The 26,874-nt window shown below is 40.6% G+C and overlaps 1 protein-coding gene across 2 annotated transcripts in view; it reads right to left on the bottom strand.

Annotated features, from left to right (window-relative positions):
- il1rapl2 (interleukin 1 receptor accessory protein-like 2) overlaps positions 1-26,874 on the bottom strand; it is a 381,416-nt gene that overhangs the window by 130,850 nt on the left and 223,692 nt on the right. For both annotated transcript variants that reach the window (XM_035160565.2, XM_035160566.2), the window contains exons 3-4: positions 15,679-15,848; positions 15,293-15,396 (exon numbers count right to left, since the gene is read on the bottom strand). In XM_035160565.2, the coding sequence (XP_035016456.2) occupies positions 15,293-15,396; positions 15,679-15,848 (274 nt within the window). The remainder of the gene's footprint in view (positions 1-15,292; positions 15,397-15,678; positions 15,849-26,874) is intronic.

The raw sequence follows: 26,874 nt of genomic DNA, 5'->3' as shown, positions 1-26,874 counted from the left end.
ATGAGTGTGTTCAATTTTGTGTGTATTGGGTGAATGTTGGGCTTTGGCACAAGTATGCACTCTACCAAGTGCCATTCTAGACATTTCTATTACTCAGAGTCAGTGTCAATATTGTTAACAAAGACTGACTAATATTATTTGATGACATCCATGTTTCACTGCGAAAACATTACTAAAATACAATAAAAGTAACAATTGGAAACTAGAAATATAGTGAAATTCACAATTTTGTGAAATATAGACATGCATATATATGTATAATCACATTTAAAAGAAATACCAAACATATGTTCATGCATGTGCACATTTGTTGGTACTTCTGCATATATGGGTGTTTTCATCAGAATGGGGGACAGTGGCCCTGACCACTGAACATTGACTGACACACATACAGTATTGTTTACAGACACATGGTGCACTTTCTGATTTTATAGTAGATTTGGTAATAATGAGTTTGATAGAATCTGATAATGATCTAATTAAGTGATGTTACAAGTATATTCTAATCTTTACTATAATTGGTAAAAAAATGAACTATTTGATAGTTGAATGTTAAAAACTGAGACACTGCAGTGAAACAGATGTCTGTCATGACTCAGGACACCAAGCTTGACACCGAGACAGTCGTGGAATAATGGAATACTGTATTATAATAACAATGAATCAGTGCTGTGTTTATCTTATGTTATAATCTTATTGCTGCTGCCATCAAGTGCCCAAGAACCTCGGCCACTTCAGGTGTCTGAAGTATGAAGAGTTTTTGACTGCTTGTTTTGGTAAACCTTAAACAATGGCTAAATTCTATATTAGTGACTCAGGACTTGACTGAGGATTTAAGTGTTGATACCTGGACTGAGTCTGGGTTTGAGTTTGAGTCGGGCTCAATTACATTGGCTGGGCTCTTTTCTTCATTTCTACAAGGCATGTGTCTGATTGGGGAAAACATGCCGGGTTCAGTAAGATTTTTCTCAGTCGGACAGATTTGGACAGAAAATCGCAGCCAGAGCTGCACTCTCTTCTTCTAAGTAATGTACATTAAATTATGTGTGAAAACGTATGACATATACATAAATCGCATGATAATTTTTCACTAGAAAGGATGAACTATCTAAATTCAAAGACGACTTTGGTCCTCACTTGCAACGGCACTAAAATAGAAACACTTCCAAAAGCAGAAAGGGATTTTATGTTAAAGTGCCCTTTCATCTTGTTGCTTTTATGATGCTGTTGTACACATCTCTGCCAGTGACACACACTGAACTGAGATGATCTAAACTGAGGAGAACTGAAGCAGCTTCTATTGTCTCCCTCTCCGCTGTGTCCCTCCACATTGTCTTCTCTCCCCTTCTGCCTGTCCGTCCCCAAAAACCAGACGCCAAATACTAAATGGTAAAAACAGCATCAATGTAAAGAGGAAATGTCTCATGACGATTCAATTAGACTGCAATGGAAACGCTGTGTCAGAAGCATTTAGCGCATGCTGTGCACCTCTTACGAATGCAAATTGTGTGTCTGTGTGTGGGTGGATTCATATCTGGCGCTGTGTGGAATACATTTAAATGTTTCAGTTAGTAAAATACCCCTGGAGTAAAAGACACTGGAGTATTCAATGCTTTAACCGCTGCACAGCTGCACATTTTTTTTCTTTGTTGCGCTGTACTTTATTGACAAATGGTCTTTACACCAAAAGTAACGATTGACCTTGATGTTGGTAGTTCGGTATCATTTTATTTTGCCTAATTCCTGCAAGGCAAACCGGAGAAACCCGACACTGAAAATATTAAGTAAAAATGGAGGAAGGAATTTAATGTAACCATACTCAAACTAACCCTAAACTGATAGCATAGCACCCACACCTAATTATGTTCATGCACTTTGTCTGAGACGCTCTGAAAAATGAAGAAAATGACTGATTAAGGACGAAGCAGATGGAGCAGAGTGAAAGTTTGAGCGTTCACCGAAAGAAAAAGAAAAGAACACATCATTTCATCCCAAACATCTCCTGCATGTGTTGAACATCACAGCAGCTCCTGTGTGTTTCCACAGACCGTCTGAGGTTGGAACTTCCCTTTAATTGGCGTCTTCCAAGAAAAACTTCTGTCACCACAGGAATTCAAAGGTGTTGGGAATAAATGCATCAGTTTCCTTGCCAGCGGATGTGTTTGTAACATTCCTCCTTGATTTTACCCTCCGCAGACACTTAGCATTTCCCAGACAGAGCAGGCATGACAGATTAACGTTTCCATTTAAGTGCACATTGTCTATGCATTTACGTCACTGTAGCTATCCATAATATTTGAGGACAGAGTTTTGACACTGTGCAAATGACTCTCTTTGTTGTCAAAGGCTAGATCAGAGGATCAATACCACTTTCAAGTCTGTTAGCTAAATAAAAAGGCTGGACTTGAGGCCCGGCTTGACAACCAGACTTAGCAGTTTTTGTGCGAAGTCGAGGTAACTGGCTCCTGTCTTCTGATTGTATTCAATACAGATGTGTTATTGTCTAACTCTTGACAAGAATGCAAATAAGGGTGTTTCCCAAAATGTCAAACTATAACTTTGGAGGGAAATGAAAATGCAGTTTAATATTGTTGGCACAGCAGCCGTACACTGTAGAAAGTTGAATCTACTAGTTAAGAGTTGGTCTTTGTGGTAAAATTCTAGGCACTTTTTACAATGGTTTCCACAAGAAATTACAATAAATCCCCCTGAAAGTAAAAGCTATTAACGGAACATCTCAGGCCTGAAGACAGCTGATAATATGAATATCTGTCAAGAGGAAGGAGGAGGACATTTATGTGGCACAGGACTTTATTAAGCAGACAGGGAAAATGGCTGCAGGACACACAGCGACGAGAGAAGATTTTGAAGTACAAAAAAAATCGAGTTAATATAATGCTACATATCAGATTGTGCGGGATAGCATTTGTGGTTCTTCTTGATCTTATTAGAGATGTGTTTGCATTGCCTCAGGCTCTTTCATTCGAATGAGACGTGCAGACCATCAAAGCAGCATAAACAGCACGAGTGTTTATCAGGATCACTTATGGGACACGTGTCCATGGCACTCAGAGTCTAATCTGTTTTCAGCAAACCCTCACTGTGCCTAGACTTGGCTCTATATCTGTAGGAAATAGCATTACTGTGTTATTTAAACATAAGCTGTGGTAATAAGATTATTGCATTCACATGAATAAAATAATTTGAGTTATCTGTGTCGTGAGGACAGCAGATACGTTAAAGGGTCAGTTCACTCAATTGCATGTTAGTGTTCTTTAGACTGAGTCAAGCTCTCACTGCACAAAAGGTGACATAGCCGTTGTTTTGGGAATAATGTGGATAGGGCAGTATTTCCCTCAGCACACTATTACTGAAGAAATAGTTGGACATTTTGGGAGAAACACTCCCATTTATTCAACTTTCAATCACTGCGCATGGTGAAAATGAAACTAAAGCCCCTTGCTGGTCAGCTTAGCTTTGCATAGACTTGAAACAGGTGGAAGCAGCTATCCTGACAGCCTACACTAAAACTCACATATTCTCATTTCAGAGATTTGTCTACGTGTAAAAAATAACACACACGTGTGATTTTAGGAGGGTTAATGTGTGAGACTATATTTTCAAGCCAGGCACCGTTCAGCAAACACCTATGGGGACGGTAGACAGGTTATATGACCTTTGGAGAGTAGGCTAGCTGGTTACCTCTGTTTCCAGCCATAATGCTAAGATAGCTGCTTGCAGTAGCGTCATATTTAGCCTGCACATATTAGAGTGGTATTGATCTTCGCATGTAGATGAGTGAATGCATTACAAATATACATCACCACGTTTCCTCTTGATTTTATAATGTTGAAATCGACTCTACTGACAATATATCTTGTGGTTTTATGTGTCTTTTGTGTCTCTGTGCAGAAGTTTTGTAACAAAGATGTCTAACAAATAAGTTTTAAGTGACAATTTAATGCCAGTAAAATGGCTCCAGTGAAGCTGCATCCTGTCTTTATAGAGATGAATGGGATGAACAAAGAGATTTAAAAGGTGAAATGAAAGATTTGCAGCTGTCAATCTGCATCTAATGTGAGTGGCTGACATCCATAACCCTTTATCAGCCTGTTTCTACATGTATCTCAAGTTGTGTGAGGGTACCTATCGACATAATGCATTCACTAGCCCCTAAGCCTTACCTCAATCTTTACAGGTACATTCCTAATCCTAACCTAAACTAGAATTCTAACCATGACCCTAAAACCAAGCCGCACCCTTCATACAGCAATTTGAAGGTGTGTCAGAAAGTCAGGACTGACCAAAATGTCACCACTGTCCCAGAATGACCTCAGAATGACGTCACTCAATTGGTCAAAAACTCACAATGCGTATCCTGACAAGTTCACACACATTCAAACACACTCACTGCTGTTTGTAGTGTGTGGTTGTTATCTTGTAAGAAAACGGTATTTGCTTTTATTTGCATTTGAGGACAGCTCTGAATAAAACATGGGATTTCCATCTCAGCGTATGTGCGTTCATGACTCCATATGTGCATGCATTAAGACAAATGAGGAATGTGCTCCAAGGCACACATACCAATGGAAATGCAACTGGAAACAGTTGTAAATCTAATTCTATATAAGTCTATTCAGATTAATACAATTATACAGTAGCTTGTTAGCGACATTTTCTAACAATTCAATTTTCCCCAAATAGTCCTCCTCTCTGGAGTTCATGTTCAAGATGAAAGTGCTATTTGAGGCCCACTGGCACATACACAGCATATGCACTGATGCCATAAGGATTTTTTTCCTCGCTACACTCTGATCCTAACTTGAAGGGATTGCCATGCATCTGTTACAGTGTCCACAATCACTTCCAAAGTACCCTCAAGGAATGCCGCATCACCAGAAAAAAACTCTGGGCCCATTACATTTTGGCTGGCCGCTCATTGTTCAAATTTGTGCACTGTCTGTATGTGTGTGTTTGTGCTTGCCCAAGAGCGCTCTGCAATAAACACAAATTCCAATTATCTAAGATGCAAAATGAGGCACAAATTAGTCTCCAAATCAACCTACAATCCACCGTATCCTCTCCGTCAATAAATCAAGCTCACCCTCCCTGCAATTACCCTCCTATGATCAGGGCAGGCTGCTGGAGGGTGTGTTGAATTATGGCGTTAATAGAGGGGGATGTATCCTGGGCAGCAGGCAGCATGTTTATACCTGGACGGAGCTGCAGATTAATTTGACTATCAATCTAACTAACAGGCAGAGAGAGGGAGAGAGGGAGGGAGAGGGAGAGGGAGAGAGAGAGTGGACACCTGCGCAGGCCTTCACACACACATTTCTGTACATGAAGGCATCCAAGCACAGATGCTCTTATAGATGTAGGTATTAGACCGTAACACGCTGGATATGTCACATTATAAATTCTGCTTATGCAGATTTTTTCTGTGTTTAATTTAGGTGTTTCCATCAAAAAGCAATGACTGTGCTTTGATAAGCTAAAGTTTAATGGTATTATTCATGAGTTGAGGGTTTTAAGAAATGCATTTCCTATTTCAAGTCATGTTTACTGGAGTCAGTCATTATTTACAACAGTAGATGCAACTGTGTGACATGTCATGACTACAGAAGTCCTTTAAATTCCTCTCTAATTAGAAAAAATAAATGACTATGTCCCGGAACATGTGGAACTTTACTATAGATATTTGACATAAATGTTACTGAAGATATTACACTCACAAATCACCCAGCACACACACACAGACACACACAATGATGTTTGCCCAAGCTTTGGTCTCCATGAGATCTACTGGTCCTGACAAGGTCTGTGATTATAGCCTGTGTCAACTCAACATGACAGGTGTAAAGGCAGCAGAAAACAGGTTTGACACTGAAAGCTTTTCAATACCATATTCTCAATGTCCTTCTTTGACTGGCTGTGATGCACATTTCTCCTCCTGCTTAAATCATCCTGCTGGTGATTCTGCACAGCAGCAGCTTTATCATGGACATGCTGCCAACAGGGTTAGACTGGACCTATATGCACTCAAACACTAAAACTGCAGGAGATCAGGGAGCATACCTAACAGATACTAATGTTCCTATAAAGTGACCACCAGCGTGACACCCAGCTACCTGAACTCCTTCATTCGGGTTTATTACTGTAACCTTCTCATCCACTACTTTTTATATAATAAATGACGACTAGACTTGTCACTATTTGGCAAGACATTTATAAAACTTCAGCAGGATACCACTCCCTCAAAAAGAATGCCTTGAGGAACTTCCTCTTTTGACGGTACATAAATACCTACTATCTCTCTCTGTCACTTCATATTTCTTTATCTAAAGTCCTGTCATTTCCTCTGAACTTATGACCTCCGGCTATCTGCTGCCTTGTGGCAATAATTCTGAGGGTCTGCACTCCACCTCAAAAGCTTCTGCCAAACAAACAACATGTTAAAGTCAACACCATAGTCCACAATGAGTGACTGAGCATGGTCATTATAAGGCAATATGCTTCTTTAAGTGTTGAAAACAAGCTAAAGTATGACTTAATGAGTGAGATTCACTGATCCATGTCTTCATGGAGGACACTTGGACGAGGCCTGTGGATGTTGTGGGGATCAAACCACCACCCTGGCTTTACAGAGCGCTCTTTCTAACACAGGACCAGTCTGACACACAGGGGTCTTGGTTTGTACACCTCATCCATTGCCCTCCTTTCTTCTCCGTCCCAGTCCTTTCCTCCATATCTGCACCAATTCAGATTGTGTTTCAGAACACCTGAAAACCCCTTGAACATCAAAGTGTCAAAGCAGGGCCGACTTTTCTCCTTTCCACACTTGCTTTTTTTCAAAAGACTGGCCAGGGCAGCAGGCACTGGCACATGTTGGCTCACATTGGCAAGAGAGTGGTACCGACTCAATGGCTGCCAAGTCACAGAGGACTGCCAAAGAAACTTCAAATGACCGCTCCCTCCTTCTTTGCTCCTGTTTCACTCTCTCCTCTGTACTCTACTCTCCTACTGCCATTGTCTCTTTTCTCTTCTTCTCTTTGTCTCTTCTTTTTTTCCCGTGTGCCGTCTTTGTCTCTTGCTCAGATGTCTGTTAATCTGATAAAGAGAAAGGTTAAACATTTGGCTGGCTTTAGCAAATACCCTTGTGACAACTATGTGTTTCTTGTGCGAGAATGTCCACAGAGACGAGATTTATCTGTGTCTAATGCTGAGAGAGACAGGTGGTTTGGCTTACTAGAAATGCCACAGGGGTATAGCTGTGAGAGGAAAGGACACAGCGAGGTAGACACACTGTATCTACAGAAACAAAAGAGGAAAATCATCATCAGTAGAGAATGGGTATCACTCCTTCATGGGACGTGAGATGGAATAATGATCCTTTTTTAGTTGACAATCAGCAGCTTATTGTGTGTAGCAAACCACCAATTAGCCATACAACTAATCATCAACCCATCTCAGAAGAATTTGTCATATACCTAAAGAACAAATTTCCAAATTTAACCATTTAAGCTTTTGATCTGCCATCTTTATGGTTTACGGTTTTGTTGCATGAAGGCAACAGCAACTGCTGATGATGATAGATTGTAACCATGAGCAAGAAAAATCAACACCAACCGTTGGAAGGAGACCTGAAGCAAAGCAGATTGTGTTTTCAAAACTCAAACGATCCAACAGATTATCCACCTACGGTTCTCCACTGGTAGCCAAGGTTAGTGCCGGTTGTTTTCTTCTGGAAGGGGTCATGTGATAGGAGGCTTACTAATTAGTGGTGGTGACGTTGTGACTGAAAAGACCAGAGGTCCTCAGCCAGAGCTTTTTTTTTTTTACGTCTTATTTTCCAAACATCTCAGTTTCTGCCCGTCCAGATACTAATAGGGATGAAGCCTAAGAGAAGATGATTATTATTCACATAAAAACAAAATGCCACCTCTCGGGAAAATGTCAACATCATTACTATTTAATAAATGTACAATGTAACTATTGCGTCTAAGATGCTCGCCCCACTCTCCCTGTGCCAATGCCTGGATGATGTAAACCAGAAAGGTGGAAAGTGAGATAGATGACATCTGATAATACCAGCATGCTTGATCTAGAAAATTTAAATAATGTACAATATATAAAATGTTTAATTATATAGGTTGCGTCAGAATAAACTGGCATCTAACCACTGGAATGGAACAATGTGAAACCACATTCAGCAACAGCATATTGACCAACAAGAATTGACCACTGAGATGAACCAATGACATTTCTAAACCCAATGTTTCAAATGATTTACCTCTTCTCTCTAATTTTTCCTGTCACAGTTTCATAACCTTTAATATTTTACATTTCTCATTATATCATTAAATATGTCTAAGATATATGGAATTGCTCCCTTGTGTAGCCCCTCCTTGTCCCAGGAGCACCACCTGGCTGGGCTGATGGACTGTCCAACATTCCATAAATCCATAAGGTTCAATCAAACAGTTAACCACGTAGTCAAATATCCCTAAACCCATCAAACACTTAACAGTGACTCCACCTACCACCCTGCCAACAAACCAAGCAGCCACCGACCCCACCCAGCCAGCCGTCCTGCCAAGATGTTGCCAAATGTACAACCACCTTCCTAATCGACCTGCCAGCCAAGCAATTCACAGATTCACCATACCAGAGGCGATCCAGCTTTTCAGCTGACTACTCACTCACTTTCCCAAACCGAAAACATGTTACATTTCAATCTATTGCAGTGTGTTGAAGTGACGGCAAAGCCAGAGGCATGAAATCTCTCATCTCACGCTCCCTTGTTCACTATCTAACACTCATTATTTTGTTCTCCCAGAGTCCTTCTCTCTATCACTGTGTCCTCTGTTTTTCTCATCCCTCGTCCTCTTCTCTGTTTGTGTGTGTGTGTGTGTGTGTGTGGGTTTGTGTGCGTGCCTCCATCTACGTTTTGATTCCTTCTCTGTGCTGCTCACACAAACAGTCGAGGGTTGCAGGAAAGAGGTTTGGTGCAGTCTTCCTCAAAGTGTTAAAGCTTCGAAAGTAAATACAGACTTCTCACTGTGTGTATCAATTTAGGTGTGTGTGTGTGTGTGTGTGTGTGTGTGTGTGTGTGTGCGCGCGCTGGTGTCCTAATCATAGTAGGTGTATGAGTCTTGGGTAGTCGCAGCATGCCTTCTCCTCAACTGAGGTCCTTATACCTGTGGAGAAAATGGATTTTTGCTTTTCTTTCATCCTCCACTCATTCCTCCATCTCTTTTCCTCTCTCTACCTCTCCCCTTTTCTTTATGTACAATTCAACCTTTCTCTCTCTCTGTTAACTACTTTCTCCTCTCTCTCTCTTTCAATAGTTTCACCTTCTCCCTGTGCCCGTCTCTTTTCTCTGTACCTTGTGTCTCAGACAATGTTATTTTCCAGTTATTGTCTCCTGAGAGGGAATGTCACTCCACCTTTAATGCTTGTTCACCTTTGGTTTTCATAACACTGTCTCCAGGTTGCACTCTCTCTAGCTCGTACAAACCCACCGTGCACTACAATACACACGAGGATAGACACAGTGGATCAGCAGTGTTTTCTGAATCAACAGGCAACGGACAGAACCCTGGATTCTATATGAATATAATCATGTTTCAGCTCTCAAAGGGGGATGGGTAGGGGTCAACATGCTCTGGAGCATTTTATCCCACAGAAAAAAGATAAAAAACCCCACAAACAAGCCAGATTGCATTAACCAAGAGTCATCACATGCTTTCTTTTGAAGCTAATCCCAGAGAATACATTTTAAAATAATCCAATCTATTATTGCTCAATATAAAGATCCCACCAAACTGAGATTTAAATATCTAAAATAAATAACATTGATATAAACTAATGTATTCTTAAATGGAGAGGCAACATAACAAAACCTAGCAGTGTGTGACCAAAAACACAATGTCATCTGCAGAACACAGAATAAATTCATATGAATGTGCGCTGACTGACAACTGCTAGAAGACGATTTGTCCGTGACTCGCTCGCTAACTTCTGAGTATTGTGTCTGCTTCAACTGTGTATGACTCTTCTCCTCTCCGGCTTGTGAGAATGTGCAGTGAGAGCATGGGCAGTGTGTGTTTAGGGAGGCTGTTTAGTTAGTGACAGGTACGCCAGGGTACCATTCGTGATAAAAAGTGATTGGTTATGTATATTACAGTCATTCAGACGACTTTATTTATTGATGCTATCGGGACGTGAGGGTTTCAACTAATAAGATAAAAAAGACAGGGAGCCATGCAAGATAATGTTCCCACTCTTAATACAACCAACAAACCACTGAGTGGCCAATTGTCTTGTTAACTGGGGGAAGCAGCTGTCAGGGAAAGTATCACTGGATCTGAAAAACAAGCTCTGGATGTGGGCGGTGACTCACATCTTCAGTTTGACTCCAAGTGCCCCTACACCATGTGTTGATTTCCTCAAGCAGCCTCAACAACAGCAAATATTCTCTGAAGAGGCAGCAGTTTAAATTTGTCTTTTACTCACACTGATTTACTTGGTTACAACAAAGTGAAGGCGGGATGTCTGTGACCTCAGAGAGAATTACAAATATCTTTTGCCGGCAGCTTCAAAACTTGGGGCAGACCCAGGGCATGCAGCACGGATCAAAGATGCCCAGGATTTCTGAAGAGGTCTTCAACGCTGAGTGTAAATTTAAATCATTTTGCCTAAGGGCCAACTGAGTTCTATCAGGAATTCAAAGAATCCACTTAGATTTTTCACCCTAACAACAGCCTCTCATGATAACTTCTTTTGCTTCACAGCATTCGTTTTGGGAGTCAACATTATAAAGTTACTACGCGGTGTCTCTTGGACCTAGCTTAGATCGCACTCTTTGAGAAGCCTAGCAGGGTCACACACATTGAGAAACCTAAAATGGTGGAATTTGTGGAGATATGCTGAATTAATTAAGGGAGACATAGTAATGATATAAGTAAAAACAAATAAAATAAAGAAACTATGGAAGAAATGGAAAATAAATTTCCCCTTGACCCCATCTGTCTTGGTTTGTTAATTCACTAGAGATGATATAGACATCCCATCACTCACTCACACACACACACACACACACACACACACACACACACACACACACACACACACACACACACACACACACACACACACACACACACACACACACCACCCTGACAAGTGTGAGGCATGGACAGGTGGATGGATGGATGGACTGGTGAGTGGAGGGATGGCTATAGATGAATGCATAAATAACAGAGGTAAAACCACAGCAGGGGATGGAGACCATTATAGATATTGTTCCCATTGTTATGAATAAAGGATGGAAACAATGACATCGTAATTGCTGCAATGCCACAACAGCAGCTATGTGGCACTTCCAAGCTAGTGTCTGGTATATTTTGGTGGAAAACATCACACAAAATGTTGTTCTTGAAGCTAACACCATCCTGTGTCTATCCTGTGCTGCCTGTAGACACACAGAGGTTATTTCTTGGAATTATATGAAAATTCCACTTTACATATTTACATCTAGATTTGATTAGACAGTCACTTATTTTCCAAACAACAAACTTCTCTCTCTAGTTTTTGTTGTGAGAAACGGATTCTTTTTCAAACGGTTAAAGTGGCCAATCAAGACATTCAAAGAAATCCTTTTTGAAACCCTTTCCGTCTTGGAAATCATGTTTCTATTCAAGTAAACTGCAAGAACAAAGTGCTGGAGTCACCTGGAGGTGTTTGGAGTGGATGGTGGGTGTACATGAATCATGACTGGCACACCAGAGGGCAGGTTTAACACTCAAATGTGTGTGTCTGTGGTTGGAATTAGGCAACAAAAGTACTTTAGATTTAGTTTTGGGGAAAAAAGATGGTTAATATTTAATGTAAATAAACATGTACTGTGTTGAAGTCACTATGAACCTTTTTGGTATTAAACCAGTAGAAACAATGAGATGTAAGACAACTTCTCCTCCTCCATTGTTATTATATTTTTTCTGTCTATTCTTCCCATTGTTTTGGCCTGTAATTCAAAGGTGATGACTTTTGATAGGGCAGAAAGAATTTCAATCATCTGCTAAATGTGTTAGCACTGTAGTGTCAAATTGAAACATCACACAAATTCCTGAAAAGTTTGTGGAAGTTGACAGATGAAATTTATAAGTTATTATAAGGTAACATTTTTAGAAGGTTACACCCATGTTGTCCATATAAGGCAGATTGTAGCTGCAACTGAGATTATTCTGATGTTTTTAGGGTTAGGGTTAGGGCGGTCAGAATAAAGAATAAATAAAGGAAAACTCACAGTGATGTCCGAACAACAGCAGCAATTCGCTGTACATCAGAACAAGGGCAATGGATACATTTACATCCCCACACATTGAAGATACAGCTTTCTAACGGTATAGTACCAACCGGGTAGCAGCTCCCCTGTAGGGAGGTGGTGCTGTTCCTCTATATATGTGTGTGCGTGTGTGTGTGTGTGTGTGTTAATAAGAAACCCTGAGACAATGACAGACACCAAGCCCTAATTAGGTTGTCATGCTGAGAGAGCGAGGGGAAGATAGAGAGAGAGAGAGAGAGAGAGAGAGAGAGAGAGAGAGAGACAGAAAGGGAGTGGGAGCTTATTAAGGAGGATAGGTGTCAAGCTCTGGCAGGAAAAGGAGGTGGGATGAGAGCAGATGAGGGGGAGGGCGATGAAGTGAGGGCAAAGAGAGAGGGGAAAACATAAGAAGTACGAGTGGAGAGAGAGAGAGAGCTGGAACAAGAGCTGGAACAAGAGGTGGATGCAGAGAAATGAAAAACAGGAGGTTGAAGGAGAACCAGAAGCAGAGGATGGTGGCAGCTGGTGTGATGAAGGGAGATGACATTAGGTGTGGGCGAAGAAAAGGAGTAGGAGGGAGAAGGTGATGGAGGGGGAGAGGTGCAAGGGGAGAAGGTGCAGGTGCCAGAGGGATCACATGCAGGGGAGGAGGAGGAACAGGATCAAGTGGAAAGGTGACGTGGTGGTATGGTGATTTGTGGCCCACGGCAAGAGAAGACCAGTTCATCTGCTTGAACAAATCACTCTCTGTGGTTAATGAATACATTATCTCATAATAATCTTACTATCATATTCTTGGCCATTATTCCTGTCGGTTATTACAACGCACTGACCAGAGTAACATGAACATGGCCAAATCGCTGCAAAAAAAGTTTGTCGGGGTGCGAAGCAAAGGCTAAGATTAGATGAGGTGAAATAAGATAAGATAAGATAAGATAATCCTTTATTAGTCCTACAACGGGGACATTTGCAGTGTTACAGGAGCAAGTGGGCAGTCAAACATACACATCAGTAAGCAATAAGTAAACATGCAATACTTATAAATGTAAGGAAGTATAAAAACATTTAATTGGAATGAAAACTATTAAAAACTAATAAATCAGACAGGTTGTTTTTAATATTAAAACCCACTATATTAATGAGATAAAACTGTCGCTAAAGCTTAAAAAATGAGAGGAAAGTTTTACTGTTTTGCTTTCTCTCTGCAGCGGGTCTGAAGGCTGTGAGATTGGATCCTCTGTCTGCTCCTGTTTCTTGCCCTGGCATCCATGTCAATATGTACAGTGCAATAGTATCGCATGGTCACCAAATAATTCTTGATAAAACCAGAATGCTCTCAGTCAAGTGCATGTCTCCGCCAAGGCCTGACGTTCCTCCCATGACACCACATTTAAATTCTCTAAATCTCGATTTTTACTTCTGCACCAAATTACACACACTCATAAATATCAGTCTCCGAAAAACATGCCAGATTTTTTCATCAAGATCCATGAATTATTCTCTGGGTAACAAATGAAAATGTTGAAAAACACCTCATCTCCCAGAAGATGAAAACACATCCTGGATCAGCACCAACAAGTGATGAGTTCTTCCCTGACCTATACTGCATCCTTCCACCAGGTTTGGTGAATATCTGTTCCTTTTTTTGTGTGTTTTTCTGCTTACAAACAAACAAGGGTGAACAAACAACCACCCTGGCAGAGGTGGTAATGATCTGTGGTCTGAATTGAGTCTATTTTCCGTAAAAATAGTCCCTGGACTACAAATAAAAGCAACCTGTTGGGGTTATGTTTCAACCCTGTTCCGGGCCCCATACTCGTGTCGACTCTTTCTGCTCTACTTTCTACTACAGTGTAAATCAGACCTCTTACCTTATCCTGAATAAACCTCAGTTTACATAAATCATCAGCCAAGAAGACATATAATAACACAATTATATACTCAAGGTTATAATTACATAGTTCGATTAAAACAACAAAGTTTCTAATACAGGTTGACTATAAAAGAAGACGATGACCTGCTCCCTAACAATTATGGCTAATTATGTTCTTTACAGATTTGGAAGGGGGTGGGTGTACTCTCTCTCTCTCTCTCACACACAAACACACACACACACACACACACACACACACGTCTTGTTCTAGGCTACAAAGCCGCGTTAGTCCCTTAAACACGATCTCAGTAACTCCCACACAAAGACCGGCTTCTCCCTGAATGTAGGACTCAGGCCAACTTCTACCAAACTGGTAGAATAGACAGAATAGACCTCTGCAGATGTGATAAAGTAATGGCATGATAACTTTTTTAATTAATTTCTTTCATGGTGAATATCTCAATATTCTGATTATAAAAACAATATTATTTTTGAATACCAGTCCTTTGTGTGTGTGTGTGTTTTATTGATTACTGAGGGCAGGGATCTTCTCTTTTGACTCAAAAGGGAGGCTGAGCACTTCTGAAACCTCACATTCAGATAATAAAAAAAACAGTTGGGCTTCTTGCCCGTGCAATGCAAATGGGCCCTGAGGGTTAGAGACAGAACACACAGACAGAGAGCTCTTTTCCAAGGTTGCTCCCATGTGACCACATCAACATCAACAACACTGAGGCAGCTCCACTAGAACTGCTGCAGGTCAGAGTCGGGCCAAATGTATTTATTTTGCATGATGGTAAAATTGTTATAGTGTTTATTTAGTGTTAGGAACCCGGGGTGCAGGAGCTGGAAGTGCAGGTTCAGAATATCATTTGTGTTTTTTGTTCAGTGATACCCTGACCTGGCTCCTGTCTGGGGAGAGGAGCAGTTTTATCAACTACTGAGCCATAAATATCCTAAATCCTGCTTCCTTAAATCTAGGTAGTAGCCCAAACCCTGTTTTTAATTATTTTACTTTAGGTTTGATTCATGGTAGTACTTAAATATTTCACAGTAAAGACAGAAGTGCCCTGGTTCTAGTTTAGTGTTACCTTAGTACACAGGTGTAGAATCCATTGTCTTCCATTTCTGCAGATCTGAACCAGATGGAGTCGTCTTCTTTACTCAGCCTGTGGCCTGAGAAAATGATGGGCTCCTAAACAACATACGACACAGATCACACATCAGATTAGGATATAAAACAACACCTATTTTAATTATTTTTATATTATTTTGTATTATATTATTCGCTTTCTTTGATTGTAAATGACATTGATTGTTGCCTTTGATGTTTCGTATACTTGTTCTTATTTGTCCCATGTGAAACACCTTGTAAAGGGGGAAAAATAACATTTCAATTTGATGGTTGTGTGCATCAGTCCTGGACGTCCATACATAACTGCCTGATCAGATTCAATTCAAAGTTTTAGTGTCTCACCTCTGCATCTCCTTTGTTCTTGTACCAGATGAGGCGCAGCTTGGCGTTGGTGGCCATGGTGTAGTTGGTTCTGATGTAGCTGTAGAACAAGGCACATTTGACCCGAGAAGGCTCGCCTGCCAGAACATGGTACTGCTTCAGATCCACTGACCAGTCTATACATCCGTCCACTGTAAGGAGGGAGAAAAGGGAGGGGAAGATTACTACTGAGAATGTGGGAGCAGATCAAATGGATGTAGATTATATCACAGTGGACAGACTAATACAACTCTGCTTTCAGCTGCAGCAGAAACAGTGACACAAAGAGAGAGCGAGGGTAGAAACTGCAATGGGTTGGAAAGTGAAACATAAAGTCGTTAAATCACTTATATAAGACATTAAATACATATTTATACTGAACAGATCAAAAACCATAGAGGGTGTGAGAGCGACAGAAAGAAACTGAGCGACAGGAAGAGTATTTGATCTTGTGTCTTTGGAAATATTGTTCTTTGCTTTCGAGGCAAAAAAGAAAAATCGATAATAAATTTGACTGTGTGATTGTGTTTGGGGAGAATATGACAGAGGATTGAAAGTGATGAATAGAAAAAAGAAATTCCCAAATGCTGAAGGCATAAACAGAGTGAATTACACTATTAAAAAGGCAAATGTAGGAGCTATTGAACTGATGAAAAATGACTCTATACAAAGAAAGACGACAAATCTCCAGCTCCTCAAATGAAGCCACAATATCTTGAATACGGGCTCTGCTATCTCGACCTGGTGGCATAATTCTGAGCCAGACTCTGCTCAGTAGTGATTGGAACGTGGAGCCACAGAGTCGAGGTCCCGCCAATACACACACTCGACCAATCGTGAGTCAGTCCCAGCTGTCAATCATGGCATTTCATCCAGTTAAATAGCATCAAATAACTAATTAAACCAAATGTACTGGAGAAATGAACACTTGAACAAACATAAGTGTGATAAGAACCACCTAAAATGACAGAAACCATCGATTCAAAAATGTCATTTGACATCCACTAACATGGAGGAGGCAGGGTTCATGACCTATATTGCAGTCAGCCACCAGGAGGCCAATGATATGTTTTGGCTTCACTGCCGTCACGTCGTCCATCTTTAGTCACAGTCATTATCTAAAAGAGACAACCTTAATGCATCTGTCATTTAATTTCAGTCTTACAACCAAATCTTTTTGACTTTTCTGTCATGAACATATTGGTTTTACCATCAAACTGAAAGACAGAACAAGAGCAAGAAACACAGAGAAAAGTGTGAGAGAAGAAATGGTAGCAAGAGAAATAAAAGAAGACAAAGAGGTCGAGACCAAATGAAAAGCGAGAAAGAGAAGACGGGTCCGTGTGTGGCGGCGATATCAGGGTGAGACCAGGTCAACGGGAACAAACAGAGAAAACGTTGTACATGAAAGACACGAAGGAGCCAGTGAGACGTGGAGGTCAGGGCTAAAAACGACAAGGAGCTTCCCCGAGTTTTTCCTTTTTTCCTCTTTTTCCCTTTTCTTCTCTTCTTCCCCTGCTTTTTTTTATTTCCCTCTGATGGTCTGGGGCTCAGATAAATGTGTTCTGTTTTAACTGCAGCCCTTCAAGCACTTGCCCCACATGCCTTCGCTCTGAATTACGGCTTCTATCCTGCAGCAATAAAGCCTCTGGATCTGTCACACTCCCCAAAAATACCTCCTGATCCTCACATCTCCATTGTTTGCCTTTTGCTTGTTAGTTAAGCATGTATCACTGGCATCAACCACTGTGTAGACAAGACGTGTGAATGTATATAAACACGCTGTATGAATATGAACAAATAGACTGTTGAATCAAAGCAAGTTTGATGCGATAATATTTTAACAATATTTTCAGTTTTCACATTGAACAGGAGGTATTATAAATAAATTCTCTAATAAAAATTAAGTTGTCACTCAGTAGAGTTTGTACCCGACAGTCCCCTCATTAAATACACTAGATCTTTTTATTCTATTTTTCAGATTTTTATTTTGATCTGCAACTTAGTGCAAACACTCAATATCAGATACTTACATTGCCTGAATTTTTTTCCCATCAAGATCCATGAACTACTCTCAAAGTAAAATTTTAAAATATCGCAATGATAAGGAAAGAGAAAAAAAAAAAACTTCATCCGACCCATACCAGATCCGTACCACAAGTTTCTGACATCGGTAGAGTGGTTTATGCCTAATCCTGTAAACTAACAAACAAATAAATAAACACTGATGAGGCGAGTAAAATATAAAATACAATAACAGAAAGTTAAAAATACATATTCACAATTCACTGATAGAGGGGTGGGTGAAGTGTTTGAGTCAAAAAAAGGAGAAAACATTTTGGATGACACCAGACGAGCAGTATGGAGGCATGTTGTGTTTTTTTCTGTTGTTTTATTTCGTCTGAAGAAGCGGTCACCTTGGCTGCAACACCGTTTACCCCTGAGACTCCAAAAGTGTTTTGTGGACTCAAACACTTCACCCACACCTCCTTCGGCAAAGTGGTGAGTGGGTAATAAGTGAATTTGAATTATTCGGTGAACTATCCTTTTAACTGCACACGTATACACAGTATAAAGTTTTCAGTTTTTTTCTTTTGGTTAACTAGTTTTCACATTGCAGTGTCAAACTGTTTTCTAACAATTTTAACATATCTTAACAACTTAACAGCTTTAGCACCTGCTTTTCCCTTTTTTCATTTCCTCTCATATCACATCTGACTTTTTCTTGTTCGGTGAGCGAAGTTAGATCTAGCCACACTAATAAAGGCCTTTTTCCACATCAATAGTGCTTTGGTCTATTTCCTTTTTGGTGGAAATAGACCAATGTGCCTTATGAGTAAATATCTTGGTTAATAATCATCCGATTCAGACTGTATGTTAACAGTGGGTCCATGTGATTGTTCTGTGCACAGTGTGAACTCCATCAGACAGTAGCCAAAGCAGCAGGACTCCCCATGAGACAGATTTAGCAAAACATAAACAAAGAGGACACGGCCAAAAACACAGAGGAGTGGATTCAGACATTCAGCAGGGTTCATCGTTAATCACACTGCTCTCTGGCTTCTAATTTTTCTTTCAAAGATACTATTCTAATGAGACTTCTGCCATTGCCCGCACAACCTATTTCATTTGTTTTGTCGATTGAAACTTTTTTGAAAGTTTCAGTTGTAGAACCTGCGGCAGTGTAACCTCTCACATTGATGCTGGGTGTAATCGGAGGTGAATCAGGCAGTGATTAGCACTGTTGCCTCAAAGGTTCCTGGTGGGAATCCTCCTCCGGAGCCGTGTCCGGCTTGGATCCCAGCGGGCATTTATGCTAAAAAAAATCGAATTTGAATATCGGGGGCTTACGGCCATTTGGATGACACCACAGGAACAATATGGAGGCATTTCATGTTTTTTTCTGTTGTTTTTTTACGTTTAAAGAATTGGTCGCCTTTTACTTCAATTGTATCAGATTGGGCTGCAATGCTGTTTACCCCTGAAACTCAAACACTTCACCCACCCCTTTATCGGCATGGTGGTGAGTAGATAAAGATTTAAAGGGATAAATTATCCCTTTAAACTCCTCCCAGAATCAGTAGATTCAGTAGCATTACATCGCTAAAATACACAGCCCGATGTATTATTACTTGGTCATGGCTAAGATGTGCGCAGGTCAGACATTTAATGAAGGAGGTGGAGTGTTACCATGGTTACCACTGCAAATCAAGGTAAACCACTTTTAGGACTCTGTAAAATTCCGAGTGTAATTTGGGTTTAGTCACTAACTAAGATTTAAATACTTTATACGGATGAGTTTGTGCCACAAATTTACAACTTAACACTTAATTGGTTACATTTATAGATTTAGCAATATGCAGTCATTAAGTCATACAGGGGAGATTTACTTTAACTGTATGCACACAAACACCCACACACACACCTAAAAGATTTACTGAGTCAGGGTTAGGGTTAGTCATTTAATTATTGTACATGGGGGCCAGATATTCAGAGGAGCACAGTCATAAAATACAGTCAGTGTGTATCTTAGCATGTGCGTAGAGAGAGAATAACATAATGGAAGTGTGTGTGTGTGTGTGTGTGGTAAAAACCAAGTAATGAATAGGGCAGCCTGACTTGGTGGTTGTAAATTAATGTGCTGACACAAATTGAAAGTGTTGGTGCAGTCCATTCAACACCCAACACTGAGCATCTCTCTCACTCTCACACACACACACACACACACACACACACACACACACACACACACACACACACACACACACACACACACACACACACACACACACAGAGAGAGATGCACCCAGGGCATCACATTAATAGAAAATCACATTAGTTTGGTCTACTGGGCTAATGCCTTTTGTTTTAGACAATGTTTAACACAGGTCTGACATACACACACTAAAATACACACACACACATCTGCACACTTAAACACATTACAACAATGGGCCAATATGTAGCTGCAGGTCATTACCAAAGCAAACTTCCAATAATTCATTCATCACTGCTTCGAAATTTGTACGTTTATGTGCACATGAGGGTGTGCGTGTGTGTACACAGACCTGTGTGTGTGTGTGGAGGGAACTGCAGCTGTGTGCGTCTGTAGACATATTAAATGCGTGGGCGAGGTGTTAGCATGGGCAGATATATCATTCCCGTCAGCTCTATCTGCATACGGCAGAATGAAAATAACCCTGGATAAATGGCAAAGTTTCAGAGTTTGGAAAAGTTTTAGGGCAAAACACATACACATTTAGATACACACACATGCAGGCACACACGCACACAGTCACAAACTCAAATACTAGGTTATGCTATTTTTCCCTACAGGCTAATACAAATTTGCATCAAGGTTTCTCAAAAAAAAAGAGAGAAAGAAAATAAAAACATCATCAGTCCAAATATAAATACTATATTCTCTGTGATTTATATCTTCACATAAACTGACCTGAATGGAGCACAGTGTTTTGAGGTGAGGGAATTCATCCGAAAACATCTGATGCAAACAAAGCGGCATAAAAACTTGCTCACGCAGGATTGTTCCAGCCTGATGCAAGTGGAATTATGTCGGCAAAAAAGTAAGTTCAAGGAAGGATGACCTTAAATATGAGGCATCAAACCTTTCGTCTCTGCTTCCTGATTTCAGCTGAAAATTGTGCTTTTGAAACACTTCCTCTTGTTCACTTATATCTATTTTGTCTTGCTATTTTACGCGGATGAACAGGTGTTATGACTGGGAATTGTATCTCGCGTCTAGGTGTTGATGGACAGGAACTTAACCTCCGAGTCACCTGTGTACAGCCTCAGCTTCTCACATCACCTCCTGCAGATTGACATAAATGTTCCATTAGTGGCTGAGGGCTAGATGCACAGGAGCTGCTCTTTGAGGATGGAAGTGGATCTACTGAATTTGAAAAGGAGTCATCTCCTAAAACAGCCGCTCTGTGTTCTGACCAACCTGCTGAGGGGTTGTCGCTGTCCATGGTGCTGATACTCATACTGCTTCTGCAATGAGATATCCAACCCATTTAGACCTGATGCAGCTCGTGCATGTATTTAACACCGGCTGTGACGTTTGTGTGCTTCTCCCTTTAGAGCTGGATGAGACGTGTGCACCTTAAATTATGTCATTGATTTCAAGTCATGCGACTATACATGGCTGAAATACATTGAGGGAAATGTGGTTTGTTTGTTAGCGCTCTTAGCCGACATGTTTGAGGACGAGGTGGAAGGGAAAATCCAAAATGTTTATGCTATCAAATGTTTTTAATTTTTTGTCTCTATCTGCCTCTGAGGCCGAGAAATGAAAGTTTTTGTAAATGTTTGCAATTCTGTCAGTTCTTCAGAAAACCCTCAGGTCTAACATTGTGTCTTATTTTGTGATTGATACATGGAATCATTGATAATCAAATGAAGTTGAACAGTGGACAAAAAGTATGTGAATACAGATTATTTCCTCTTCACATAGGTATAAATGCTCCTAAAAGTTGAATCTGTATGTGGTCCATAATAAAACTAGAGGGGCCCAGCTGTCCCCTTATGACACCACATTTAAATTCACTTGATGTAGATTTTTATTTGGATCTGCACCGAATTGCACATACTCCTAAATATCAGCCCCTTAAACATGCTTGATTTTATTAATTGAAGATCCATGAATTAATCCCTTAAATCAACAAAAATGTAGTTAAAGTAAGTATTTAATGGGTTCTTCCCTGACACACACCACATCCTTTCGCCAGGTTTTGTTGTCATCTTGAAAACCAACAGACATAAAACAAACCAAACACACACAGCAAAAAAACATCATCAGTAAACTACCCCTACAACAATATAAGTGAAGATAAACCACAATAGTTGGCTCATATCAATGATTCATACATATGAACAGTTTGAACAGTGTTGATAAAAATAAAAAAAACATGTACAGTATGTTGTTTTTTATATTTGATAGCTGGAGCAGAGAGAGTAGTGTAGTGTGTGTTGGGTGCAGCATACAGTATTTAGTCCAGGCCTGTCACTCAAACATAAAGCCCCTCAGAGCCTCCAGCCTGTCTGCACACCTCCCACAATCCCCTGCAATACCACTACAGCTGCTGCTATAATAATAGCTTGACCTGGCCCAAACACACACACACACACACACACACACACACACACACACACACACACACACACACACACACACACACACACACACACACACACACACAGTGGCACAGGTAATGATCCCGACATTCACAAACAGACGCTGGCTCATATGCACACACACAAAAAACAGAGGAAACGAGTCAGACACACACACACACACACACAATGTGGCACACAGTCGAAGAGGCCCGCACAAGTCTATCATGACTGCCGGGGCGATTTACACCCAGTGTGAGGGGAAAAAAGAATAGATAGAAAAAAAAGAAAGAGAGAGAGAGAGAGAGAGAGAGAGAGAGAGAGAGAGAGAGAGAGAGAGGCAGCCATTTGGCCCAGTGGATTGTGCTGATGTTCAATTTCAGAGTCAGACTTGATGGCTACTTCTTTTCTCTGAAAACAATTTTATGAGAATAGGCTTTAGCCTGGATAGACCTCTATATATATGGTGAAAGGACAGACTGTGTGTGTGTGTGTGTGTGTGTGTGTGGTGTGTGTGTGTGTGTGTGTAGGAGAGAGAGAGAGAGAGAGAGAGAGAGAGAGAGAGAGAGAAGCCTGAGACAGTATGTTTGCCATTTTGAAGATGACTCTTCAATATGAGTCGCACTCTTCTCTTGCACAAACCAGTGTAATCTATGACACACACACACACACACACACACACACACACACACACACACACACACACACACACACACACACACACACACACACACACACAAAGCAATCTATTTTGTGAGTTGTGTGAATATGGTAATGCATGTGTGGGTTATGGCCTTTGTTTAGTGCTATGGAGTTATAACAGAATCTGTCACTATACAAGGCTTGAAACACACACACACACACACACACGCAAAAAGCGTACACACACATAGACACTCTCAGCAGCTACAATAAACTAACAAAAACACACACATTTATTCGTTTGCACACAAGTGTCAAGGCTGAATAAATGGATTTGACCACAATCTGCCCTCTGTCTAATGCTACCAAACAGACTGAAATTTATTCACTCACATGAAACACACACACACAAACACACACACAGAGGGTTGATCTTTGTTGGACAAAGACAAAGCTACAGTAATAACAAATAACACAATGTTTTCACATTGTTTGAGATAACACCTGGGAGAAGCATGTGACTGGCAGGCAGCCAATGTCTAACAAGTTCACTTTAAAGACTGTAAAGCAAAGTGTCTCAACATGCTGCACACGTCAGTAAGTGAATACTGAAAACATGTGTAAAGAATGGATGAACTATGTAGCACTGAATTGTGAAGTTTGACCATTTTACAGCATTACTTGGTTCCTGAGTTTTAGGAGAGTCTGAGAAGGTGACCGCACAACGTCATCATACATTTTAGTGGTCAAAATGGCAGAATAGGTCAAAAGACTGTTCAAAAGCCTGCTTTGCTATAGTAAACGGGCAAACTGTGCACACCGTGAGACTTTAGCTTGGTGTAGTGTTTTTTTTTGACAGCACCCGGAAAAAAACCGCAGGTTCGGACAACACGCCCAGTTAGAGAGCTAGTTGTTAGTTAGCTAAGTGAAAGCAGAATACTTCTAATTTTTCCATGATTTTTAACCCTTAATACTTGACGAACAATGACATTTTCTTGGGTGGTTGATAGTGCATTGCTCTGTGGTGTGACAAACTCAGAAAATATATTTTTATTTGCTTTACACAGACTTTAAGTTAATTTTGTCTAGAATCACCTCTTCAACATCCTGGAACCAGTATCTTGTTAAATAAACATTAATTATAAGTAGTTAACAGAGGATTAACCAATAAATTCAAAATAAGATTATTTTCAACATTTCAGGGACCCACTGACTTGATTTGATCCATAATGAATATTCTAAGTAACTTGAGATGTCTACATTCATTTAAAACGAGTAGTTAATTATAGTACTACAGAAACACAACAGAAAAGTACAAAAAAAATCCTGCATGTCACCATAAGGGTTGAGCAACTTCTCTCTCTGGCATTTTAAATGTGTCTTCCATAAAACACTCCTCTATGCTTTTGTTGGCAGTTGGTCATTGATTGGTGTTGCAGGTCAAACTCCGCTGAGAGCTGCTGTGTTGTTTTCATGTAAACCCGGGATAAGAAAGCCAGATCACAAATATATGACGCTGGGATCGATAAAGCAGCAGACAATGATGAATATCCATCTTCCACAAGCAGCCAAAGCCTGTCCGTTATGCCGTTAGCCGAGTAGAGGCCAAAGGGATTTCAGTTTTGTTTTTGTTTTGTCAGAATCCGTCGGTTCAGACTGTGCTGAGAGACGACACGCTTCAGCATTTCACATAGCTGTGTTTGCTGTGCTGAAATGTCCCTTCACTTGCTGGGACAGCGTGTTGTGTTACTATGACAAACAGGAGTGGTAATGTCGTTGGCTGCAGCATTGCTCCATTTTAAATGTTACTGTTTAAATAGAAGACTGTATCTGTGATTTACAGTACATTTTGTTTGGTTTCTTCATTTTTTTGTCCTCAGTCTTCTGATTGACTGTCTGACAGCTTGAGATCTTTCATTCAAGAGCGACTCTAAACGGGCTCTTAAACTGTGAGTAGTTTGATGTGTACGGCAAACAACTCTCACGTATTTACAGTGGCTCAGTAGACTGAGAAATCATCTCAATAGATGAAGCTCAAACAAATTAAGAATCTACATCAATCTCATCAAAATACAGAAACATGCAGCAAGTATCACAGACACCTGTCGGAGAAGGAGCTCGAAAAAGTGGTGTCTTCTTTAACCCCTCTTTCAAAACGTCCGTCTTCAAAACGTACATTACTATCATCAAAATAGTATTATTGTCTGTGAGGTGTGGGACTGTTGAGTCCGTCTGTGTAGTGGCTATTTTGATTTCCTAAATTATGTGTTTGAACAATCCTTGTTGCTTTGAACTGCATAAACAGCATTGTTCATGGTTTCTTATTGTCAACCTGGAAAATAAACGTCACACAGAGGAGGTGGTCTTCAGCACCTATAATGCTGTTTGTTCACACTGTGACTCACTAACCACTGGTTATTATGGGGTACAACAACCTGCATGTTTAAAGTAACGGCTCTGGTGTTTTCACTGACTATACTGAAGGCTTATATATTTACACACACATTTATTGTTTCTATTTTTTTAAGTGGAGCTTTTGAGGCGGAGCTGCTTCAGACTTTTCTATCACCAAATGGTCAGAGTGCCCTGGAACACAGTGACCTCTCTTAAAGAGAAAATGTGATTTGATTGGTCAGGCAGGAGGCCAGCCTCACCACGGTTACAGTACCATTATAGTTCGGCCATGTGCCTCTTGACACAGTTACTGTGCTTGTGCCATGTGCAGCGGATTCATGGAAACACAGCTCAGGGTATCGGTCCAAACTGAGGTCTCTCAAAGCTCTATGAAAAGTGGTTGTTTGGTTTTGTAAATCAGGTCATGAAACAGGAAGGAGAGGATGGAAGGCCCATAAGTGAAGAGACAAATGATACCTGAAGGAATAGAAGAGAAAGAAAGACTAGGAAAACAGGAGATGTAGACGATGGAGGAGTCGTTTTGTCAAGAAGTGCTTAATGAAAAGTAATGAGTTCCATTTCCCTGGGAAGCAGGACACTTTGGCCTTCCTATTAACCATAATAATAACTCCTGAAAATGGGCAGATGAATGGACAGATAGAGGGAGGTAAAAAAAAAAGAGGCAAGCATGTAGAGACATGCGGATGAGTTAAAAGGGGCCATATCAGGAAAGATAATAAGAAAGCAGGTCCGTTGTTTTTCACAGAGTAATGATCGAGGAAACGAGATGAGGAGAGGAGAAGAAGAATAAAAGGTTGTTTGCAACACTTACATTTGTAAATAAATCACGTTGAATCAAACGCAGGAGCCTGGTGTAATAACAGCACTAAACGAGGTCAGGATGGAGATGACTGATGATCCATCTCACAGCAGAGGGAAAGTTAGTGTTTCTGAAAATTAGGACCATATTTCCAAATAACCCAAACAACTGCTATAGTGCAATGCACACTCCTCGTATTTTAACCTGCTGGAGCGGTTTCTCACCACCCTGTCACTCCCTCTGCCCGTCTGACACACACACACATGTTTATGCCTTCTGAAACCCACAATTTTCATAAAGATAAAGCAGTAGAGCACACTGATTTATGATGGGAGAAACAAGTACATCTGCTTCCAGACAAGCACTGAACTCCTGATATTCTCCTGACATTCTCTGCTGTACATGTCGGTGTCTTTGTGCTCGTAAAACAAAAAACGAATGATCTCCACAGCAGAATGAATACGTTACATCTTTGCCTCCGCCTGCTGCACCGACCCTGAATGCCCCGGAGATTTCTGTGTGTGAGCACATCTGAACAGAGAATCCCCTGCTGAGATGTTCAAGTGCAAAGGAAAAACTCTGGAGAAAGTCCGGATTCAATTGTGCGGGGATTCTATGCAGTCCATTTCTGTAAACGGCTTATGAGAAGGAAGGGGTGGGGGTTGAGCCCAACCAATTCGAATAATGTG

This window comes from Hippoglossus stenolepis, chromosome 7 (assembly GCF_022539355.2).
Source record: "Hippoglossus stenolepis isolate QCI-W04-F060 chromosome 7, HSTE1.2, whole genome shotgun sequence".
Lineage (NCBI taxonomy): Eukaryota > Metazoa > Chordata > Actinopteri > Pleuronectiformes > Pleuronectidae > Hippoglossus > Hippoglossus stenolepis.
This window is presented reverse-complemented; position numbering and strand designations above follow the sequence as displayed.